Source organism: Trachinotus anak, unplaced genomic scaffold (assembly GCF_046630095.1).
Source record: "Trachinotus anak isolate AG129_WGS33_773 ecotype Australia unplaced genomic scaffold, CSIRO_AGI_Tana_v1 ptg000026l, whole genome shotgun sequence".
Taxonomy (NCBI): domain Eukaryota; kingdom Metazoa; phylum Chordata; class Actinopteri; order Carangiformes; family Carangidae; genus Trachinotus; species Trachinotus anak.
The window spans coordinates 9542216-9565233 of record NW_027273877.1 but is presented as its reverse complement, the minus strand read 5'-3'; the positions used below and the strand labels follow the sequence as shown (position 1 = coordinate 9565233).

Below are 23018 nucleotides of genomic sequence, written 5' to 3'. Positions count from 1 at the left end.
AAGCCTGATGTGTTTCGACCTACATCAGCTTACAATAGTTGCAGCAGCAGTTCTTGGTTCCCAGTGTTACAAGGAACAAATGAAGAGGAAGAAAAAAAAAAACAGCTGAGGAGAGCAGAGGATGTTTTTTACAGTGTAATGTGTTGCCCTGTTTTTAAATCTGTCCTTGTAAACACTTTGTAATCTCTGATTCTGATAGGTGCCACATAAATAAACTTTATTAATACTATTGTTATTGTGTATAGGACAAGATACATACTTAGTGGGACATTTTACCGTGTAAATCAACTTGTGGACAAACTCCAAAATAGTGATGCTGTTTCTATATTAACTCAAATCAATTTATTACTTATCAGTCAGTATATTCAGATACAATACTTCAGTAATTAGGTACAATGGCCTGGATGATTCATTGGTGGAGCTCTAGTGAAAAGGTCCATTTGATCATAATTGTTTTAATCAGTTAATCTCGTAGTTATTTTCTCAATTAATTTAATCATTGAGTCTATAAAATGTTTAAACCAGTTTGTTTTGTTTTTTCTGGTCCACATTGCGAAACCTTTATTAAGTTTACTATGATATAAGAAAATGAAAAGCAATGTCAAAGCTGGAACTTGGAAATATTTGATGTTTTTGCTTATATACATTAATTATTGAATATCAGGTTAATTGCCGATATCCTTTTGATCTTGAATTGTTTCGTCTTTACTCTTTTTTTTTTTTTATTTTTTTTTTTTTATAAAGGGAAGAGGTCTTAGTTTGCTGTGACGTCACCACACCAGTTAGCTCTCACAGGAACAGGTGAAGCCCCGTCATACCAGACAACCACAGGCCTCCGGGGGTGTGGGCGTGGGCGGATGTGTAGGGAAAAATCAGCCTGTCATGCTTTTATGTGGGCCGTCAAGCCCGTCATTCATCCATCCATCCGTCCATTCATTCATTCAACAAGGAAATGATGTTGCCATAAACAAAGGCTAAATTCAGACGCAGCCTTAAACAAAACTTTTGCTTGTTCATAAATAATCTGAGATTATACCCCGCCCCCCCGTGGTGTGATAGCAAACACCACTTTTGTCACTATGTCGTCTGTGTTTTCGTCACACAGTCAGGAAAGTTACGGTGTAAAGGAGGAGGGAAGGATTTTGGTATAAATGCATCATGGTCAATAATAATGGAGGCCTCTGAGCTTTGAGGGTAGTATAAACCCCAGGATTAGCATAACTGTACCAGACCCAGACAGACACAGACAGAATGGTGGTGTTTTTAAGGGGAGGGGGGCAGTCCCAGGGCAACAGATGGGATAGATTAAAGCCCACACGCTCACCCCTCCCTCCCACATCTTTAAATTCAACCAGGGGACTTGGAAAATTGGGGGTGTCAGCAAATACCCTTGAATCTCATCCATCCTACCTCAGCAACAAGCGTGCACCCAAACAGCAGCAGCAGGCACGATTAGGGGCGAAGCGTGTCTCTGAGGGCGTAGCAGCCTGAGCCTTTTTTTTGCAATATTGAAAATACCGTGCACGTGCGCACAGATAGAGCCTCTGTGAGCATTTTTGTCCGTGCGCGGCACGTTATCGGTGGCAGGGTTCTCGGTGTGTGCTCACCGGCAAAGGTAAACAACGTGCAGAGAGAGACGGGGGAGGGCTGATACCGACACGGAATCGGAAGTGTTGAAAGGCAGCGCTGTGGCAGCTCTTCATCCTAAAGGCCAAGCGAGAGAGCACAACTTATATACTTCACTGGCTGCGGACGGTGCACGCGTGTCTGCAGAGGAGATGGGCTGTGCACGGGTGCATCAAGCACGTTTCAGCCTTTAGTCAAGAAAGCCTCTTCTGTTTTTTTTTTTTTTTTTGCTCCCTCCCCCTCCCACCCTCTTGTTTCTGTCTCTAATCCTGGATGTGAACTCGGAACCAGTTGTGGAGAGAAAACAGCCGACACATCAGTGCACTGGGTGACTTTTAATCAAGTCTCAGACTGCCGTGTCCTGCGTCGCTCCTGTGGGCCTTGGCAGTAGGAAGGAGAGAGCCAGATTAGATCGCTGTTGTTTTTTAGCAGCAAGGCTGAGGGGAAGGGGGTAGTCCGAGTGGGTGGGAGGGTGTGCTGAAGGCCAATTGGGGGGGATTAGCAAATAACTGGGCCATGGGTAAACACTCAGCAGTGCCCGCCATCATCCAATGAACAGGCTTGGAGCAAAAACTACTCTGTACTCTTTTGATATGACTCTCTCTCTCTCTCTCTCTCTCTCTCTCTCTCTCTCTCTCTCTCTCTCTCTCTCTCTCTCTCATCTGCCTCACTCCACTGGCCTTGCCTGCATACTCTGACCCACAATCCAATACTGCAGTGGAAGCCAAGATCACACAGCAAGCTCTACAGAGCGGACCCAGGGACAGAGCCTGCCACGACCAATCAGAGATAGACACAGACTGGCGTCCAACCAGAAACACAGAATTTAGTCAAAGAACCAACCACAGGCAAGCAGAGCTGCAGGCACACCAATGGAAACTAGCTACAGGAGTGCTCCTATGGTTCAGACTGCAAATGAGTAAAAGCTGCTTTGCCAGGGTTTGACTTCCACCCCATGTTACGCGGTCCCCCTCCTCAGTTTCCCCCATGTATTGAGCAACTAAATCCAATAAATATATTTCAGACGGCGAATATCCCCTTTTTGTTAAGAATCTGGAGGAAGTGGGAATTAAAGAAGCTCCTGTCTGATCAGTCCGTGCTTTCCATTAATCTCATGCACGCTTGTTATGTGCAGCCGCGCCGGCACAATGAAACTATTTAATGCGGTGCACGTCAGTCAGTGTGTCATAATGTTATTTCAGTCAGACATTGGTCACGGGTTGAAGTCGGCGAGGGGAGGGGGGTGAAGGTTTAGGGGATTGTGGACATGGTTCCTGGCGCTGTACTCCACCTTAGATGACATGAAACAAAGTGAAGGATAAAGGATAAAACTACTCTTCACATGCATCTTTGTCACAAAGCTTGACACCTACTTCACACCGAGACATTTCTTTTTTTTTTTTCTTGCTTTGTATTAATCCCACAAAATTGCTGTAATAACCTTTTTTTTTTTCCTTACGACAATGAAATGCAAAAATCAATCGTACTTGTGAGTGAAAACCCAAAATCAATTTCTAGATAAAACTACGCCTTTTATCTGCTGTATCAGTTTTTGGTTTTTTTTTTTAGAGTGAACATTATTATGGGGTTTTCATTTCACAGCCTTGAATTGCAGTAGAAATATTAAAAATTAATGTTGGTGTACAGAGAAAGACAGGAGATACTCTGCTGTATGGATTTCTGTTCTCTCAGTCCTGTCTATGGGTGTTGTCACCAGCTCTGCACTTCCTTCTATTGTTTCTTTATGTTTCTCCTCCTTTTACAAGACTTCCTCCTCTACAGCTCATGTCCTCTCTTTAACCCTTCGCTCCCCCCCTGATTGCTGGGTTATGCTAATTAAAAAAAAGGAAGCATATTAGAAGCAAGAAAGATCATTGTTGAGGCTGGCTTCATGTTAACCCTTGTACCTTGTCAGAACTGACTGCTGTCAAGTAATTTGTCGGAAAAAATTGGACAAGAGATTGAGTGTTACAGTCATGGAAGGCACGTTGTGTCTTGACCTAAATGAAACGGCTAAATTTAAAATTCCCAAATCAGAGCTGGTGGATGATCTTCTCATATTATCTTGTATCACACAAATACAGTTTACAAAGATAACGGGATCAGCGTTCACTCCAAAACACTCGGTCCTTGGTTTCAGACAGCTTCACGACATGTACGAAATGTTTCAAATTGACTCGTTTTTTAAAACAAGAATCTCGCAAAGGGTCTTAAATATCCCGTCAGTGGCTATATATAAACGATATCATGCTAACAAGCTCAAGGCTAAAGCTAGCAGTCAACATTTCTCAGTAGACGTGGACAAACAGAAGCAGAATAGACCTAAATAATTATTTAGTGTGATAAGGAAAAACATAACATTAGGTCGTTACTTCTTTTTAGCAGATTAACTTACGTACTTTGACCAGCACCACAGAGGTTAGCTTAATGCGTGTTTGTGTTGATAAAAAAAAAAAACAATACTTCACTTGTCACGAGTTTGACTGGTGTTGCTGGACGCAGTAGCATTTATTACTGGCTCTCACACAGTGGAGGAATACTGCACGGTGGCTGTGCTGGTTGGAAATAGGGCAGTTTGTTTGTTTTATTTGTTTTAGCTTAACCCCCATAAAATAATGCTACAAAATGCAGACACTTGTGACAAGCGCTGAGTTACTACTGTAGGAAGTAATGTAGTTGTGAAGGTCATAGCTTTGAGCAGACAAACACTGTTTAATCTATCCACTGAACTTTTGCTCTCAGCAGTACCGAGTTACTACAATTGCTGTTTAGGGGAAGGGTTTTATGAATGGTCAATTCAGATATGATTCACTGTTCTGCTACCAAATCTTCCATCCCTGTTCATTTGGAAGACAATTCACAAAAAGCATTGGCATGACAATCAACCTTTGTAACCTTTGTTTTAATGCTGAAGTGGCTTCATAAAACAAATAATTTTTTGACTAATTTTATTTCATTGTTTAAAATGATACTTACCTGAATATTATTTTCCTACTCACATATATATATATATATATATATATATAAATACACACACATAAAATTTATATTCTGCTGCAAGAGCACACTTGTCTGCACTTGTCTGTTAACATGTCCCTTGGTAGCAAGGACGGCTTAAAATACTCTGTGCTTTCAGTGATAGATAATGGAGAGGGAAATAAAGAGAACACATAAAAACTCTGCTTATTGTGCTGCAGATAAACCACCATCCCTTACATATTATCAGAAGAATGGAATACAACTTAAATAACAGTGTTGTTATGACATAGTGTTATTTTTGTATTAAGAGTTTTACATATTATATATATATTATATATTATATACATATTTACAAGCTGTCTAAGCTACATCCACACTAATATGTGTTAATTTATGTGTTGATTATTGATTGTTATAATGGAAATGATAATCGTAATACCCACAGGCAATGGTGTTATCAGTAATAACGACGATGATGATGATGATGATGAGTGTTGTAGTGGCAGATTTGGATCCTGCATCCCCAGAAAACAGAGGCTGCTACACCTACAGTGTGCTAACACACACACACACATGGACACGCCTCCATATAGTCAGTGTGTCAACAGTAGTTTAACAGACCCATGGTGTGAAATTATTCCTTTTAAAAAGTCAGCAGTATATTTCACAAGCAGTAACGGTAACATCTCAGGACACGATAGGACATGTGAAACACTCTTTGCTCACTGGCTTTTGAACGTTTCCAGCTCGCTCCCAGTGATCTGCGTCAAACAAAAACTATCTGCATACACCAGTCACGCTGCGTTCTTTTCCCCCACAAGTCCCCACAGACGTGTTGCTGCCCCGGCACTTCCTGCTGCCATTCCACATGTTGTTGTTGTTATTGTTTGCTGTGCCCGCTGTCTTCCTCTTCTGCCTTCTTCTTCTTCTCCTCTTCGAGTTTGATGTCAGACAATCTGCTCCCTGTTTACATCGTCTCACGCGTGCCCAGCAACATGAATGCTGTGTGTTTTCAGGTGCATTAGTGTGGTCACATATGAAGCTAAAACATGCTGGACATCCGGACAGAGAATGTTTTCATTTGAAAAAGCTGTTTGGAAATGAAAGCGTGTAATTGTGGACGTAGCTGAACTCCAATAGATCAGAGCCGATCCCTCCTCTGTGGTAAAATATGAATGAATATCTGCCCATTATGCATCATCTTTGGTAATCACTCTGGTTTGATGGTAGACTTGATGTTCATTTTGGGGAAAGTCTTCTGAGAACAGTTATTTTTTTCATATCTTCCATGTGAAGAGCTGGAGCTGGCTTTGAGCTCAAATGGAAGCACAGCTCTGGAAGACGACTGCTTTTTAGTGTCCTTGTTAATCTGCTTAGTATCTGTTTGTGCATTTCATGGATGGGGTAGAGATAGGATTGTTTCTAAACAGCATTGGGTTGGATAGAAGGTGGGAGATATGATTGAATCTGTGCAGTATGATATAATATCAATGATAATTTTGAAGTGTGAACCATTTGGTGGGCATTTTAACCCAGAGCTTGTTAATGTGCTGGATATAAATACAAGCGGAGGATCGTCTGCCCCGCCAGGAATCGAACCGCCAACCCTGGCTGTGGCATCGCAAGCTCATTCAAATTCAGTTTCCTCATCAAAATGAACATTCCTCCACATTTTTAACCCTCAGTTTGAACTCATTTCCCACTCTCTGTGCACACAGCATGCCTCCCCCTGTTGGCAAAGTCAGTCCCCTGGAACAGTAGGCAGTGAAGGCCCACAGGTTGAGGGCAGCCGAGGCCCACAGTAGGCCGGGGTTGATAGCTTTATCTGCCGGTGGGAGCAGAGGAGGAAAGTTGGCGCCGTGCCCAGCAGAGCTAACGCTCCATCGAGCAGCCTCTGCCCACACAGGCTAACTTGACCTTGGGCAGAGCACAGAGCACAGCCACCACCACCACCCCTCCCCTTTCCAGAGCAGACTCCACACCCTCAACTCCCTCCCTTCCGAGATGGATGGAGGAAAGGGAGGAGCTGGGAGTAATGTCATGTTTCCCTTATCTGAAATTACCCACAATGCAGGTCATGTACACAAACACACACACTCTGACAATGGCTCAAACTGTTTTTCCCTGGCGCGGCTCTCACCCTCCCAGACGGTCACTGCAGATCAACAAGCAAACTGTCTGTTGCACAACTGGATGTATTCTCTGGCTTTTCTTTACACCCGAAACACCATTTGACACGGCCTGAAGTTTCTGTAAAGACAACACAGAAAACAAACTTTGGGCACGGGTTATAAACCAGTTGAATTTGTGACGTTCGAGACGAGAGCTTTAATGTGCGTTTTCATGCTTTTCTTGCAGTATAGATTTATGCTTTTAATTGAATTGCTTTGAGCCCTTGTGCCCACTTTTCCTCTGCACCTCTATGTGTTTGCGTTATATCCTTCAGGCTACAGTATAAATTGGTATTTCTATTGATCTTCTAGTTCGTGAGAGGCAGCAGACTTTGCAGGCAGACAGCTACGAGACGCAGCACGAGTATCAATCTGTCTCTGTAGCTGCTTTAGGAGACAGGAAATGAGTGTATGTGTGTGTATTTAATGGAATTGTAATGTGTGGATGTGCATTTGGTTTATTAGGAAAGGGCTGATATGAGAGAGCGGGGTGAAAATCTCCTTCCAAAATGTGCATGTTAAGTGTCAGCGTGTCGGTGGAATGAAGCAATCGATAAAGAGATGCGATGAAACAGCATAAATGAATGTCTCCCTCTCTCCTCGCCACACGTGCTGATGAACCCAAACCCACAAACTGCCTCGACTCAGTTCCGAACCCCTCTGTCTCTTCACAGCGGCGCAGGGCGAGGAGAGGGAGTGTGCCTTCACGGACCAGCAGCAGCAGTGGGAGGTGGAGCGGGTGGCCGGTGGCGAGGGCCGGGTCTCCCCAGAGAACACCACCATCCGATGCGCCAAGGGCAGCCACTGCTTCGGCCTGTGGGAGAAAAGTCTTCCGGGCGAAGTGCGACTAGTCAAACAAGGTACAATGAGAGAAGCAGTGCCTGCGGTTTCCTAATAGACACAAATTTCACTCATGACATCCTGTGTCCCAGGAGAAATTATGAATCTCTTAGATACAAACATATTTTTTTTAATTCGCTGGACACAGGCTTAGAAGACATTATATATTTTTATTACCAATTATTCATGCCAGGATTTTATCATTTGTGATTGCAGAGCTGCAACTATTGGCCAATTAATTAGACACTCAGTTGACAGAAAATGAATCTGCAACCATTTTAATTATTGATTTTTTAGCTGTGTAATTTTTCAAATAAGAATGGCAAACATTTTCCATATTCTTTTTTTTTGTCTTCTGTACAAAAACAAGACATTTAATGCCATCACATTAAGCTTTAATGAATTGTGATGGACATTTTCATTCTTTTCTGACCTTTTAGAGACGAAATGATTGAATGAAAAAATAATTTGCAGAGAAACAGATAATGAAAACAATTACTTTTATGCACCATGACTGAAAAAAAAGGCTTTGTGATTGGGCTTTGAGTTTTTAGGAAATGTCAAAATGGCCAGGAAGCTGACTTGTTTTCCTGTCAGGACACAGACTATAGTTTTACTGAAAAGGTACACAAATCCCTGCCGGGGGGGGGGGGGGCTTAAGTAGCTTTCTAAGGGGTCACAGCTCCATCCAAGAGGGACAATAAACAATACTGAAGTCTTTACATTTATGGAGAGCCACAAAATACTGCTAAATTGATATTAGACATATAACTAGTTTTAGATTTCACTAAACCAATGAGGATTTTCAGGCAATTACAAAATCTATATATAAATCTAATAAAAATAAATAAATCTATAACTATATTCTCTATATGTATATTCTTTAAGTTGATTTGAACTTGAAAATTCAGAGCTAGAAAATTTGGAGCTCACATTTAGGGATTATAACTACATGACTGGGATATACCTAAAATTACTGTCTCATATTTGTTTTCTTATAATGATAATATTCAAAAAGGCATTATATTTAGTGGTGATTAATGTGTAATGGTCCACAAAAAAACATAAACTGCTGCTACAACACATCCATACAGTGGCCCTGAAGGTCAAAACACAATAACATTTCACAAAACAAAATAACACTGAACTGTTCTGACCTTCAGGGCCACCGTACGTCCAACAGTTTGAGCTGAACAGACGAGATATCATCTAAATTGATCCTGCCTGCTGTACTCAGTTGTCACTCTTGCTATTAAGATAGCTAACATTTGTGGAATTGCTATCAGCTAGCATCAGTCAGTACTTTACTGCGAGCTACTGGGCTCAGCTATAATCTACATTAACAAGGTAACAGCCAACACTTTCATCTAGTAGTCTGGCTAACTCATAAAAACATAAATGTTTATGTAGTTGAAAAAAATCTATAAAATGTAAATCCTGCTAACAAGGCTTGGGCCAATATTGGATAATACCTAATATCATATTTCCCACCTTATGTTTTTCTTTATATTTAATTTTTTTTTCTTTTGCGTAGTCTGCCCTGCAGCCCTCATTTTACTGCATTGTTTACTAATTTTGGATATCGCCGAAGGCTACAGCTGACTGCATTGGCTCCGACCCCCCCATCCTCACTCCTCTCCTGTCACCCCCTCTCTGTCAGGTTGCTGGACTCATCTGGGCGACCACCAGGGTTGCCGTGATGACCGCTGCGTGGTGACCAACCTCCCCCCACAGATCCAGAATGGGACGTACCATTTCTGCTGCTGCGGGAGCGACATGTGCAACGTCAACTTCACGGAGGACTTCCCGCTGCCCAGCCCCACCACTGCACAGCCCATCTGTAAGGACACTCGCCCTTTCACAGTCTGACATTTATTACGTTATCACTCACCATTGTACAAAAGATTCCAGTTATGATGCTTCCTTTTTTATTTATTTATTTATTTATTTTTAACTAACCTACAAAAGCAAGTCAGACAAATATCAGGTCATTTCAGCTGCAGGAATGAACTCCAAGAGGAAATGTATTATACTGAGAAGGTAGCTGTGATTTCTTTGATTGAAAATCTGTTCAGGCTCAGAAATGAACTCAGACTGATAGATTGATGAAACTATATTATTGTTATTATCGACATCAAGTGACTCGGGTAACTACTTTTAGCTTTTATGGAGCTATTTCATGTACCAGAGAGACTCTTAACATTTGTGCCACAGTTACAGTCATCTCTTATACAATGGGGGCGCACAGAATAAATGTAAGAAAGAAAAAAAAAAAGAAATGCGGGCCCACACGGTTCGGAAACACAAAGCTATTGGCAGAAAAGAATGAATGGATGTATGAAAGTACCTGCACCTACATGCAGCTACTTCCTCTCTCGTCTTCCTCCTCCTCCTCCTCCTCCTCTCCTGCTTCATCATTCAGCTACAAGGCTTAGCGCTGAACTTCGTGATTGCCATCCATTATGAATGCTGAGAACTGTGAATTGCATAGATGAAGTGGTTTCAGTCTTCGCGCAGAGGGGCTCGGTGCTGAATTCCATTTGTGTCAGAGTGTCTGTTCGTGTGTTTGAAGTTGTTCGTGAGGTGTCAAACAAGGCAAACAGATCTATTGTTGAGTGTTCCTCCTTCTTACGGTTCAGCTGTGAATGAAAGCTGTGTGTGTGGTGGGAAGGGGGGGGGGGAGTAGCGGCGGCGGTGGCGGCGGCAGCAGCACCTCATCATCTCTCCTGCCCACACATAAACACGCTCTCTACCGTCCATGTCGTCTCTCTGCATTCCACGGAATACAAGGCGTCTGGTCTATCTGTCTGTCTGCGGGCGTGTCAGTGACTGTTCACTGAATCAACAGATGACGAGGCAAAGACAGGAGAAAGTTGGGGAATAAAACCATTTGGTGTTGGAGGGAAGTGTGATTAACTTCCTTCCCTGATGAAGTTTGGGTGTATTATAACTCATAATCCTGCTTTTGTTTTATGTTCATTCCTGACAAGGCGGCTTTGTACCAGTATTATTATCAGAGGTAGGAAATGGTTTGAGTCACTTGGCTTTGGGAGTGATCTTAAGCTAAGAATCATGGATGACAACATTTGGGGCATGGTGATGGTAGTAAAACTTAGGTCTTTCATTTATGTAAAAGTAATAAAACTACAGTGGAGAAATACTGTGCTATTTTGTAAAGGAACAGGTACTAGCATCACAATGAACTTAATGTACCAAAAGTACAAGAGGAATGAAGAATGGCGCTTTGCTCAATAAAAAAATATTATATTATTGGGTTATAATTATTGATGCATTAATTACATAGTTATTATTTTAACTACATTATATACTGCTGGGTAGCTTAATTTATGTATTTGTCCTTCATTTATTATATTTCTAGCCTACAAAGCCTAGCCATTGTTTTTAGCGTCTCATACACACAGTGCCCTTTGTTTGTTTTCCAGAATAGCTATCGCTTGTGATTTGTATCAGTTGTGATAATAAACATGTCACAGTCAGACTGGCTATGAGAAATAGTGGGACAAATCCCGGTGAGCCAGTGGACCGTAAATAAAATCCATAAAGTTTTTACCAGCCCTCTCTGTGCGCCTGTTATCTGAAGTGGGCATTAGAGCGTGCTGCGTGCGTGTTCCGGGACATGGGCTCACTGGCCAATCCTAACCATGTCTCAACCCTAACAACAGAATTTTTTTCCTTGCTTTAAGCCTTGTGAATATAAGCAGCATTTTCATATAGCTGGCAGAGGTGGAGCACATTTTAAAGGCACTCTGTGGAATTTTCTACAAAAGCCACGTTTACTTTCGGCGTTTTTCACCAAAACACATGGTGCTTGTCGAGACGTCTAACAAACGTGTTGAAATCATTGCCTTCGAGACGTCTAACAGAAGTGTTGAAATCATTGCTTTCCTCATAAAATATTAGCAAAAACAATTTTAAAAAATGTTTTTCAAATCATGCAAACCAAACAAAACAATGGCCTAATCATGAACACAATGTTCCATAACACTGCTAGTGAAAAACTCCACAGGGCACCTTTAAGTACTTTACTAACAGTTGTGTAGTTTTATGTTAAGGAATACAGTAGATTTCTTTCTAGTGGAAACAATTAATTTTCTGTAAATTTTTGACAATATTAAGAATAAAATATCTTAAAATAGAAACACTTTCTTAAAATAATACTCAAGTACCTGAGTAAATATACTTTGCATTTCTGTGGCTTGGTGTTACTTTGATTATTTGAGATACGATTTTGTTGGTTGTATAAATGTAGGTAATAATAGTAATAGTGTGGTAGTTTTAAGCTGCTTTCCTGTGTGTGTGGGTGTGTGTGTGGGTGTGTGTGTGTGTGTGTTGCTCACGTCAGTGTGCATGTGTCTGTGTTTGTCAGATGGCTTCCTGTACAACCCTCTTGTTTATTATGAACTCGTTGACCTAGGCATTTCAGGGGACCCCTGTCATGTGTGTATGTGTTTGTGTGCCTGTGTGTCAGAGTGCATGTGCGTGTGTGCGCATACATGCTAATATGTCTGTCAGAGCCACCCTCAGGCTCTTGAAGCTATCAATTATTGATAAACCTGATTACTCACGGCAGTACCAGTGTGTCGACTGATGCAACGGAGTGTGTTTCTGTATGCGTCTGGGCAGCTTTTCTGGATCTCTAGACTGTATTTCTGCAGAGTATAGAGTAGTGGTGTATGACAGCAAGGCAAGTGCTGGTATATTTAAGGTGTGTGCGTGTTCGTTTCAAGCTCTTACAGCAAATGCAGTTTCATTAATCACAAATGCCAGACAGCTGAAACTGCAGCCACCTCAGCTGACTGCTCCTACCAGCTCCTGAAACCACATTCGTCTGTCCAGCACGCACTTTATTTTTTGCTCTCCATTTACTTCACACTCATCCTCTGTTCCTGTCTCCCTGCCTTCCTGCACTGCTTTCCAGTCTGCTGTCCGTGCTTCATGGTTGTTTGGCATAATTGGTGTTTTTTCTTTTTTTTTTTCCCCCCTTCATGCAGTTCACAACATGCCTGATCTTCTGCAGCACACATACTGCCATACCCAATGCAATACCCAATACAGTGCTAGCCTGTGTTGTTTACAATTATTGACCTGCTATCTGGGAAAGAAAAAATACAACAAACTGCTTTCAGAGCTGTATTCAGAATCTTGCAGTCATTTGCAAAAAAGTGTTTAACAGACCTGGTCACTGAAGTTTTTACCTGAACAGTAGCAGTAATTTTAAAAAGATATTCTTTTTAATGAAGCCGATTTCAAGTGGAAGATGTTACCCCAGACTGACTCTGACCTCAAAAATAGTTTATATGCTCAATACAAAACATAAGGAAGGAGTCATACAATAACAACATGTGCAGACAGAGCCAAAAGGCCTAGACGCCTGCCTCCCTGTGAGGATTAAAGGTGCCCTGTACAGTTTTCTTGTAAACAAACAAAAGTTCTGTTTACAGTCAGAGTTACTCACCAAAGCAAACTGTGTGTGTCCTTGGGGTTTAAAAAACATGTTGAGTGCATTTACGCACTAATAATCAGCTTTGCGCAGCATTTCGGATGCATTATGAAAACAAAACAGGGCTCGACTAGTTAAAACTTGGCTGCGTGGTGTTGCTAGCAGTCAAAAACATCACAACGACAGAACTGAAATAATCTGTGTAAACCCAGTTCAATAGTACATTTGAAATAAAACAAGCTAACATTTCGCATTGAAGATTTTTTTTTTTATTACTCTGGGGAAAAATGTTACAAAATTAGTAGGGATTAAATTCCAGAGATTTCATCCAAAATCCAGACATTTTTTTAAGTTTTTGAAAATGCAGGTCATAGCTGATGACTCTTTATGACCTAGCTTGGTTGTGTATGTTGCTAAATATCAAAGACAGGAGACGTGAGTGTTTTTTAAATGATATGTATGAACTAAACAACCTACTGTTTGTCAATGGAGAAAAAAAAATAAAGTGGCAGAATCTGTATGTCACCTTTAATTTACACAAAACACAGCTCTAACAAATCTCTTAAATGATAAATTGTATGTAGTGTAGTATAGCGTGTATAGCTGTATTGAAGTAAAATGGTGAATCATGTAACACAAACATAATGTGGTGCAAAATTTTCAGCATGTATCTTAATATGCTAATCATCCTTATGTTTTTTGCTGTTTCAGATGAAATCATGAATTAATAATAATTGATTATTGATATATGGTTTTCAGCTAATCTTATTACCTACCTTAACTCCCAGTGGCTCTCTCCAAAAGCACAATGTCTATATGAATGGCTAACTCATAGACAGACTTGGATGTATAGCAGGTCTGTTGCACTGGGTTGCATCAGATTGTACAGGTGTACTTGATAAAGTGGGAACTCACTGTATCGAGATCAGCTCTGGTACATGGTGTTGCTCTGACTCCGTTTACTCCACCGTCATGAAGGTCGAAGTTTGATTTGTGCCTTTATTTTGATGTGTCCCTTCCTTGCAGACCCTCGCACGCTGCGCTACGAAGAGACCGTAATTATCGCCCTGGCAACAGTCTCCGTGATGGCTGTGGTTGCTGTAGCAGCCTTCTTTGGTTACCGCATGACGCACGGTGAGTTACCATGGTGCCACGCTGTGAGGATGAGCAGAGGACATTCATTATTCAAGGCTGTTTTAAATGTTTTTGGTACAATTACAATTACTGAAATGAATGGAAGCAGCACTTTTGTTTATATTCTCAATTTGTTCGTATGTTAACAGGAGATGGTAAGCAAGGCCTTCACAACCTGAATATGATGGAGGCTGCTGGCTCTGAGAGCTCTCTGGACCTAGACAACCTTAAACTGCTGGAGGTCAGTGTTCACAGTGGTGTTTCTCTCCCTCTTTCTGTCTCTGTCTCTGTGCCAGGACTCGCTCCAACTTGAAAGACTTTTAGTTTTGCACTTTACAGTTGTCTCTTCATCACTTGATTTGGTTTGTTTTTCCAGCCCAGGAAAGAACCAAATAATTTAGTGCGGTGTTGTAGAGCCAGTTAAATGTTACGGTTACACGTTGCCATATTGTTTTAGTTCTCAATAGTAATGGTGGTGGTGTATGCTTGGTCATGTGAGGGCATTAAGGCCTCCAAAGAGTAAATCCCTCTTAACGGCATGGCTCACTACATCATTTATTCCCCCAAATCCTGTGGTTTTATACTTTTTTTTTTTTTTTTAAGCAGATGACCACTTCTGTCATTGGTTGAGGATTTTTGTGTTCTCACTGGCTCCTGCGTCTCTACACAGAGGGAGTGTAGTGTGTCAGGGAGTGCACGAGGGGAAACGAGAGTTACAAACAGAGAGGAGAAACCAAAGGCACACAGGCAAAAAGTACACCCAAAATACATCAAGGTTTATGGTTACATTTGTCGTTTCAATGTGACTTTTATCATCCGATCACAGCAGGATGCATTAAGTGACGGGTCTGGGCTCACAAAAATAGGAATTTGCTTACCCTGATACAGGATCCTGGACACCTGATACGGCAGCGGCAGAGCTCATATTGTGATAGGAAGTCAGTGGAGTCTGGGTGATATTCAGCCACAGTGACAGTATAAGCAGGGTGAAGGGATTAAGAGGCAAGCATGAGAAATGAATGCAGCCACTGATTTGAATAAACTAAGCCACAAGAGACATCGTGATTTAAAAAAAAAAAAAAAAGGAAAGACACTGTCTTGTACAAGGTAATATTTTCTGCAGTTGACATGCTCAAATATCCAAAGCAATAAAGGGCCATACATCAGATGGAAGCTTAAAGCAAAATAATGTTTTTATTTGATCTGGGTTTTATTCTTATAATTGTGTCCATTCTGACTTTGTATTCACTGCCAGTGTTGTAGAGATTTGGGAATGTAACTGCGTCGACACAGCCTATATTAGCGGCTATATTAGCAGCGTGAGCCTCCTAAAGCTCCAGATAAATTCAATTTTACGTCAAATTATTTTCAAATGCTCGTCTCTGAGTCCGACTGAAGGTAAACTCAGAATAAGAGCTCTGGAATGTCTGTTGTTGCTAACTGCACAGGGATCTTATTACCTTACAAAGCTCGCTGTTTGGTTAGCCAACTTGCAAACGACCTATTTATTGCTAAACCTTTCTACTTTAACAGAGCTAAGTGGATATCACAAACCAAACATTGATTTCTTTGTGTGCATGGTTATCATCGTTGCTAACTGTTTGGAGAGCCGACTGTTAGTCACAGTCGGTCTCCGAGGCAGCAATATTCATGCGAGCGGCAAACGCTTTTTGTAGCCAGCTCAAAGTCTTTCTATTTTCACCCGCTCCTCCTTGCAGATCACTTCAAGTTCAGAGATATTTTTAGGCCGCCTTGCAACACGCAGCATGTTTAAGATCTAACCACCCATTTTCAGTGATGTTCAAGGGGCCATTCCAAATGCTTCAAGCTTCTGGACGCAGTTCCTGGTGGATTTTGATGCGTCATTATCCTGTTGTTTCACACTTTAACTCTCTTGACTGAAAGTGCAGTAACATTTTAAGAAAGTTGTTCAGAATCCAGGGGTTGTTTTTTTTACTACTTTCCCCTTAAACAAAAGTCAACAAATGATGTCATTTGCCCAGAGGTGGCCAAACTCGTGCAAACAACTGTGTGCTTTCTTGTCCTCCTACCTCTGCCGCCCGTTTGGTCCAGTAAATCTGGCTGGCCTTCAGAGTGACAAAACTCATGACTTTCCTCAAATAGACCATTGGATAGCTGCCATTGCACCTAGTTTTCTGAATTTCCTCAGAAGACAAACTTGTAAACAAATCCTCTGCTGTTTGCTGCTGCTTCTCCGATTTGGAGCTTTAGAGACCAAACTGTCAGAAATTTAGGACCAAAGTCTCACAGTGTGACTGCTGCTCTGACCCATGTCTACAAACAAACCACTCAGAATTTGGGATTGGTACCGGATGCCGGTGTTAAACGGACCCCAGACCATAGTGTTGAAAAGCTCAGACATTATTGGTTCTGTTCTCGGCACTGGAGAAATTCAGATTTCCTATTTGTTATTGCCATAAAAGTTTTAACGTCAGAGAACATTGACTACATGTGATAAAATTAAGCAATGTTAATTCTGTTCGTAATTGTTTTTTTCCCCTCTCATAAAGTAACAAAAAGTACAGATAAGAGTACCATTAAAGTGCAGTAATGGTAAAAGTAGTAGTACTATTAAAATCTTAACAGTACTGATCCTGATGTCGAAATCAACATGAAATGATCAATGATCAATCATTTTGACTTGTTTGTTCTCCATGTCTTATTTCCCTTTATTTTTATGATTATTATTATTATTGTTATATGTACTTATATTATTATTTTTTATATTTTATACTTTTTTTTCTCAGTTTGTATGATCTAAATTTTTTTTAAGTTGAGGTGAGGCCCATGGGTTTTTTTTTTTATCTTTTTACCTCACCTACACGTTCACTTCATTAAAAATAAAAAATAAAAAAACTATATACAATGTATTTGTAATGTTTTATGTGTGCAAATAAATCAATCCAATCAAATCAATGATTGATGTAAAATTACAAGGCTTGCGCTGCTTGCCCTGATATTGTTTTGATTGTTCAGTCGTGTTTCCCAAATCTCTACAACAGAGGCAGTTAGTGGACACAGTTGAGACATTTCCCTTCAGCTGGGTCGTCTTTAAAAAACAGCCAGGCTCTACATGCTCATTTTTGCTTATTTTTCAAGGATCGTGCTGGTGTTTTTTCTTTTTTTTTTCTTTTTTTTTTTTTTTTCAGATTTCTACAATGCCTCACACCAGAACTGTAATCAAACGCATCCCTGCTTTACCACGCAACAATAACATTACTGACAACATCAGAGCTAAACACTGAGTGTTCTTATCTGTCTCAAGCAAATTTCAAGTCTCTGCAAGTTGGTTATCATGTTGCATACAAGGTGGAGCCGGTGCCAGTGGCTGACAGAAAGTCAGGAGTACACTGATAGAAATCAAAAACTCTGTGGTATGCTTTAAAAAAAATTGGCAGCGTTTAAATGAACAATAAAGCTTGCAAATGGAGCAGTGTGATGTGAAATGTTAGCCGTCTCGGACGACGACGCTTCTGCTGCGCACCTTGACATGTCAGCACGACAGCCAGCCAATCGGTGCCGAACATAATCATCCAAATACAGAGATGCAGGCTTGTTTTTCCAGCTCCTTTTGAGTGTGTTTCAGACCAGAGCACAGAGAGTGATATCTTTTCAGGCAGGAGTTGAATTCAGAACGCTGTCCTTGTACCTTATCAAATGCAGGCACACGTTCTTTCACATCAAACTCATTGCAGAGCGGGAGAAGGGGGGGGCGGTCGCACTCGCAGACAAAACAGCCATCGAGTTCTCTCACAGTATATTTCATAGCCGGAGATAAATGCTTTTAGCAGATGTGGAAGTGGAATTCGCTCAGGAATAAATTCACTCCTGAATGCATTTCTTACTCCAGTGCAGATGACTTTTCAAGCAGAGTGTTTTGATCTTAGCGGCCTGCTGTGCTCTGGCTAATTCAGGACACTAATTGAATGATTTGGACCCGACTTAGTGACATTTTAACTGTTTAACTCTGCTGTTCGCCTGTAATTTAGTTTATTTCCTCCCCTCTGCCTGCCTGGCTGGCTGGCTGGCTGGCTGTATTTTTGCTCGTACACCTCCTCACGTGTTTCTGTTTTTCTGTCTCTGTGTCTTTGCTTGTCAGTATTTCTTTGACATTTCAAAGCAGCACAAACAAAATGATCATTTCATTCCTCATTTTCCAGTTAGACGAGCAACCGCTGAAGGTTTAGAATTACAAAGAAGTCTATTAATAGTCTTGTCCCGTCCCACCACCACCTTTTTTCAGCTGATCGGACGTGGCAGATACGGCACCGTGTACTGTGGCTCTCTGGATGAACGGCCCGTTGCTGTGAAGGTTTTCACTGCAGCCAACCGCCAGAACTTCCTAAACGAATGCTCCATCTACCGGCTACCGCTGCTGGAGCATGACAACATCGCTCGGTTTGTGGCTGCCGACGAGCGGACAGGCCCAGAGGGTCGCACAGAGTACCTGCTCGTCATGGACTACTACCCACATGTGAGTACTGGGGCTGTATGAAGTTTTAACCTTAAAGTACGTGTGCTCACCCCTGCTTTTCCAGCTGCTGTTACACTCCTTAAGATTTCAGTCCTTATCGAGATGACATCACCCGTGGTTATTTTCCCATCATGCCATGAGTAACCACAATCTGCACACCAAAGCATGTCCTAACACCCAATGGTTGACAATGGCTGGCCCTTGTTGTTCCATTACTTTCTCCGATTTAAAGGTTATGTATACGATATTCACGGCCACAACATGTCACACTAGACCATTAGCATCTCAGACTAATACAGATGCTTTGCTGGCCTCAGATCCTCCTCCCTTCACATTCTCAGTCAGCAAGGTATAACGAAGTGCAGTGAACATGGTCACTAAATGGTCCATGGTCGGTCCATGGGCCGACCAGGATTTAGTCCTCATGGCTGTTTGCATGTGCTCTGGTTTTATCTATTTCTTTGTCAGAGCCTTTTTAGATGAAAACGTGGTTTCATCAGTGGAAGAAAGTCTGAAAGGTCGCTTTCACCTGAACACTGCATACTGCACTGTGCCAGCTCATCTGTGGGCAGTGCCCGTGTGTTTAAATGTGGGGAGGACCAGTGGTTGAAGAGGAGGGATTCGTGCACTAACATCAGAATCAGAATCAGAATCAGAATCAGAATCAGTTTTATTGCCAAGTATGCTTTCACATACAAGGAATTTTTTCTGGTGATTGGTGAACATACACATCAGTCTGGACCGGCTACTAAAACAAAGAAAGAAATTCAGGTCACAACACACACAATAGGGGTGTGACTTCATTCTCTGCTCAGGACGCCATTACTCATCTATATTTTTATATAGAAGAAAATTGTTTGCTGCTGTATTATTGTTTAAAAACTCATATATATGTGACCTTTAAAACTGATGATCTGACAAAAAATGGCCACTGTGAATGATTTGCAGCCAGTGCTAACCTTGGTGTCAGATACATTTCATTTCCTGTGTCCGCTTCGCAGTTGAATATGAGGCAGCAGCAGTAGGAAAAATGCTGAGTTAACATCAGCAGTAACTTAATCCAGCTCTGATACAGCTGTAGGAAAACCGACACCAAACAGTGGCGTAGATCCCTTTAAGTTAGAGTTAACATGCATGTATTCACTAACGGTGAACACTACTAAAGACAGACACATTTCACAGAATTTAGTGGCTATTCAAAATATATTCATAATATAAACGACAGGCTCTGATTTAATCTCAACTACATGAACTACAGCAACAAGACCTTGTCTGACATCAGCTAGCTTCAGCTTTGTTTGGCTCTGGTGATGCACTGAATACAGTATGTCATGAAGCAAAGTTGACCCGTTAGTCATTGCATCTGTCAGTGTACGACAGATACAATGCAAGCAGCCATGACTTTACTTTTCTTTGTGAAATCCTGTGGCAACTTGAGGCACATTCACTCTTTAGAAAAGCAGCTGTTTTATATAACTTTCACATCTCTGCTGCTGTACCTTAACCACCACGTACGTTAACAGGGTGCAGTGTGTGTTTGGGGTATTGTTGGTGCAAAGCGTAATATGTAACGTGGGGAGGGGACACAGTCCAAAGCCTAAAGACATTTAATTTACAATGACATAAAAAGAGAAATAGCAGCAAATCCACACATGAGAAGCAAAACCAGAAAACACTTTGTCCGTTTACTATATAACTGACAAGATTAATCGATCAGAATCAATCAAGCAGTTTTCCAACTACTGATCAAATCCTTAATCAAAATGATGCACTTGAGCGTAATGCAGTCAGACTTACTCCATCTATGTCTGCTCAACAGCGTTGATGGGTTGTCAGACCCTAGACCTTTTTCATCCCAGTGGAGTTTGCCAACCTGAATACACAAGTTAAAAGTGTAATCATTTCATGCATCTCAGCCTAATTAAGATGCAGCTGGTGAAGTGATGGAAAACATCGACGCTGACTGCTGATGGCTGCCCCCAGGAGCTCGTCAATATTAATGCGGATGTACCTCACAACTGAATATGTTCAGACTCGCAAATACGAGTCAGCTGACCCCCAGCCAGCCTATGAAAGGTGCCTATTATGCATCACAACCATTACTCTAACACACATTGTCATGGGAACGCAGTGCAAGCCAGGCCAGGAGACTGGGACACATAATGCATTCAAGTAAATGATAATATAATTTATTGAAAACGAACAGATGTAATGTAATTTTCTTTAGGAGCGGATGCGCAAATTGTCTTGTGATTGATTCTGAGAGAAAAGATTAAGAGCATGCTCATGTGTGTGTATATTTGGTTTTTGTGCGCTTGTGTGTCAGGGCCCAGCCAATAATGGATTATCGAGGCTGATGGAGATAATTGAGGAAGGAAATTAATAATATCCACTATAATTTCTGGTGAACATTTTTTGTGGAGCTGTTGCTGCTCCTCGTAATTTAGGGCAACTACGGGGCCTTTATTGGGTGGTGATAAAACATTCTGAAAGTGAGTTTTAATGTGAAGCTCTGGCCCCTCCTCAGGGAGGTCAGAGCACAAGGTCAGCCGTTTTGAAAGCTGTAAGTTTTAATGTGAGGATAATCTTTTCCTGCTGAAGTGTTAGACGTGACCTTTGTAGTATTTTAGTGTCAGAGGAATTTTAATATTAAAATCCAAAACCTTCAGCGTACCTCCATGGATGTGGATGTGGATGTGTGTGAAGTGGGGGTGAAGTCGGTGGCACAAGAGAAACTCCACCAACCGTTAACAGCAGCTGCAGCTGGCCACAGCAGCCCTTGTTCTGCTCTGCAGCCTAACCGAGCTCGGTGTCACGGCAGGTGTAGCGGTTCTCGACCGGAATTAAAGTCCGTCCACGGGATGAGAGACATGTCGAGCTGGGACAGCAGCTGAACTTAAAATTCTAAAGTTATTAGATATAACACCTCTTAAATACATAACTGTGCTTTCCAAATGAATACTCCATTATAAACTAAGCAAAAGTGAGATTGGTTGTGACACAACTCGTAAACAGAAGACGGCATTGAAAGAGCTCAAACCTGCATGTTTTGACAAGGAGGAGGAAAAAAGTGTGGGTTAAAAAACCACTGACACTGTTACAGAAGTGTTCTGCCATTTCTTAAATCACTGTCTGGAAAAAGCCATATGAAGTTATATGTAAAATAGCCCTATTAAGAAAGCAGGTGTTTCAACACTGTGCACTATCTAAGTTCTGAAGAAACCTACAAATCACAAGCCCCAGGCAACTACATTGGCTCACATCAGTTTATTAAACCGACCAAAGGCTCGTCACCTGCTGCACAGTACGGGCTGTGACTGCAAAATAGAGGCACATCGATATCAATCACTGATTGTGTCAGGAATGACTTCAGTTTGGCTCATTTGCAGCTGGGATGTCACTTTATTGCTTTATCAATCACCTGAGCTCGGTGTGCCTCAGAGATGAGGGCACCAGGTGCCTGGGCAGCAAATGAGCTGGGACGAGGCGTCTTCTCCTGTGCAGCCGTAAGACCTCAGCAGAGCTGCGAGTTGAATGAAATTTAACGAGGAGCTCTGGTGTTCGAGGGATATTTTGCCTTTACTCAAGTTGACCAGCTCGTTCTCTGTCGACGTTCCTCTGTAAGTTTGACTGGATGCAAACTTTTGTTGCCCACTGGCTGCTGTGTGTCTTCTACTGAGCTAATACTTTCTTCACTCGTAACTCATCCATCTTTCACATGGCTGGTCTCGGCTCAGAACTGAGCGCCCCAGGCCCACCTGTGCTTGTGTGACTGGTTCAACACACGCATCACTGTGTTGACTTGTGTTTGAAAATGACAAACGCCGAGGCAGTGATTTCTCCTCCCCTCGTTGTCGTCTTCTTCCTCTGTCAGATCTTGAAAGTGAAACTTATGATTGATTTTCTTTTTTTTTTTTTCTTCTGTGTTCTCTCTCCGCCTCCGTCTGAACTCTCTGCTCCCTCTTTCCTTTCCTGCCCCCTCTTTCCTTTTCCTCGTTTCCTCCTCAGGGCTCACTGAACCGCTACCTGAGCGTCCAGACCAACGATTGGGTCAGCAGCTGCCGCCTCGCTCACTCGGTCACCCGCGGCCTGGCGTACCTGCACACGGAGCTCTTCAAGGGAGGTGAGCTGGAGTCCGCATAAACGTGCACACACACACACACACACATAATTAATTACATAACTGCTCACAGTTTACTCGGGCTCGAGTTCCAAGGCTGCTTCTTCCATCTGTTACTGAAACACAAACGCATACAAAGAATTGTGGCGGAAGACGGGAAAGCTTTTTGTGCCTTTAGCTCAATTAGCTTAG

The 23018-nt window shown here is 41.8% G+C and overlaps 1 protein-coding gene across 1 annotated transcript in view; it reads left to right on the top strand.

The window, feature by feature from the left end:
• Nucleotides 1-23018, top strand: part of LOC139609715 (bone morphogenetic protein receptor type-2-like) — a 37227-nt gene that overhangs the window by 5844 nt on the left and 8365 nt on the right. The window contains exons 2-7 of the mRNA XM_071464614.1: nt 7451-7636; nt 9277-9456; nt 14104-14211; nt 14361-14452; nt 18476-18706; nt 22715-22829. Coding sequence (XP_071320715.1) covers nt 7451-7636; nt 9277-9456; nt 14104-14211; nt 14361-14452; nt 18476-18706; nt 22715-22829 — 912 coding nt within the window. The remainder of the gene's footprint in view (nt 1-7450; nt 7637-9276; nt 9457-14103; nt 14212-14360; nt 14453-18475; nt 18707-22714; nt 22830-23018) is intronic.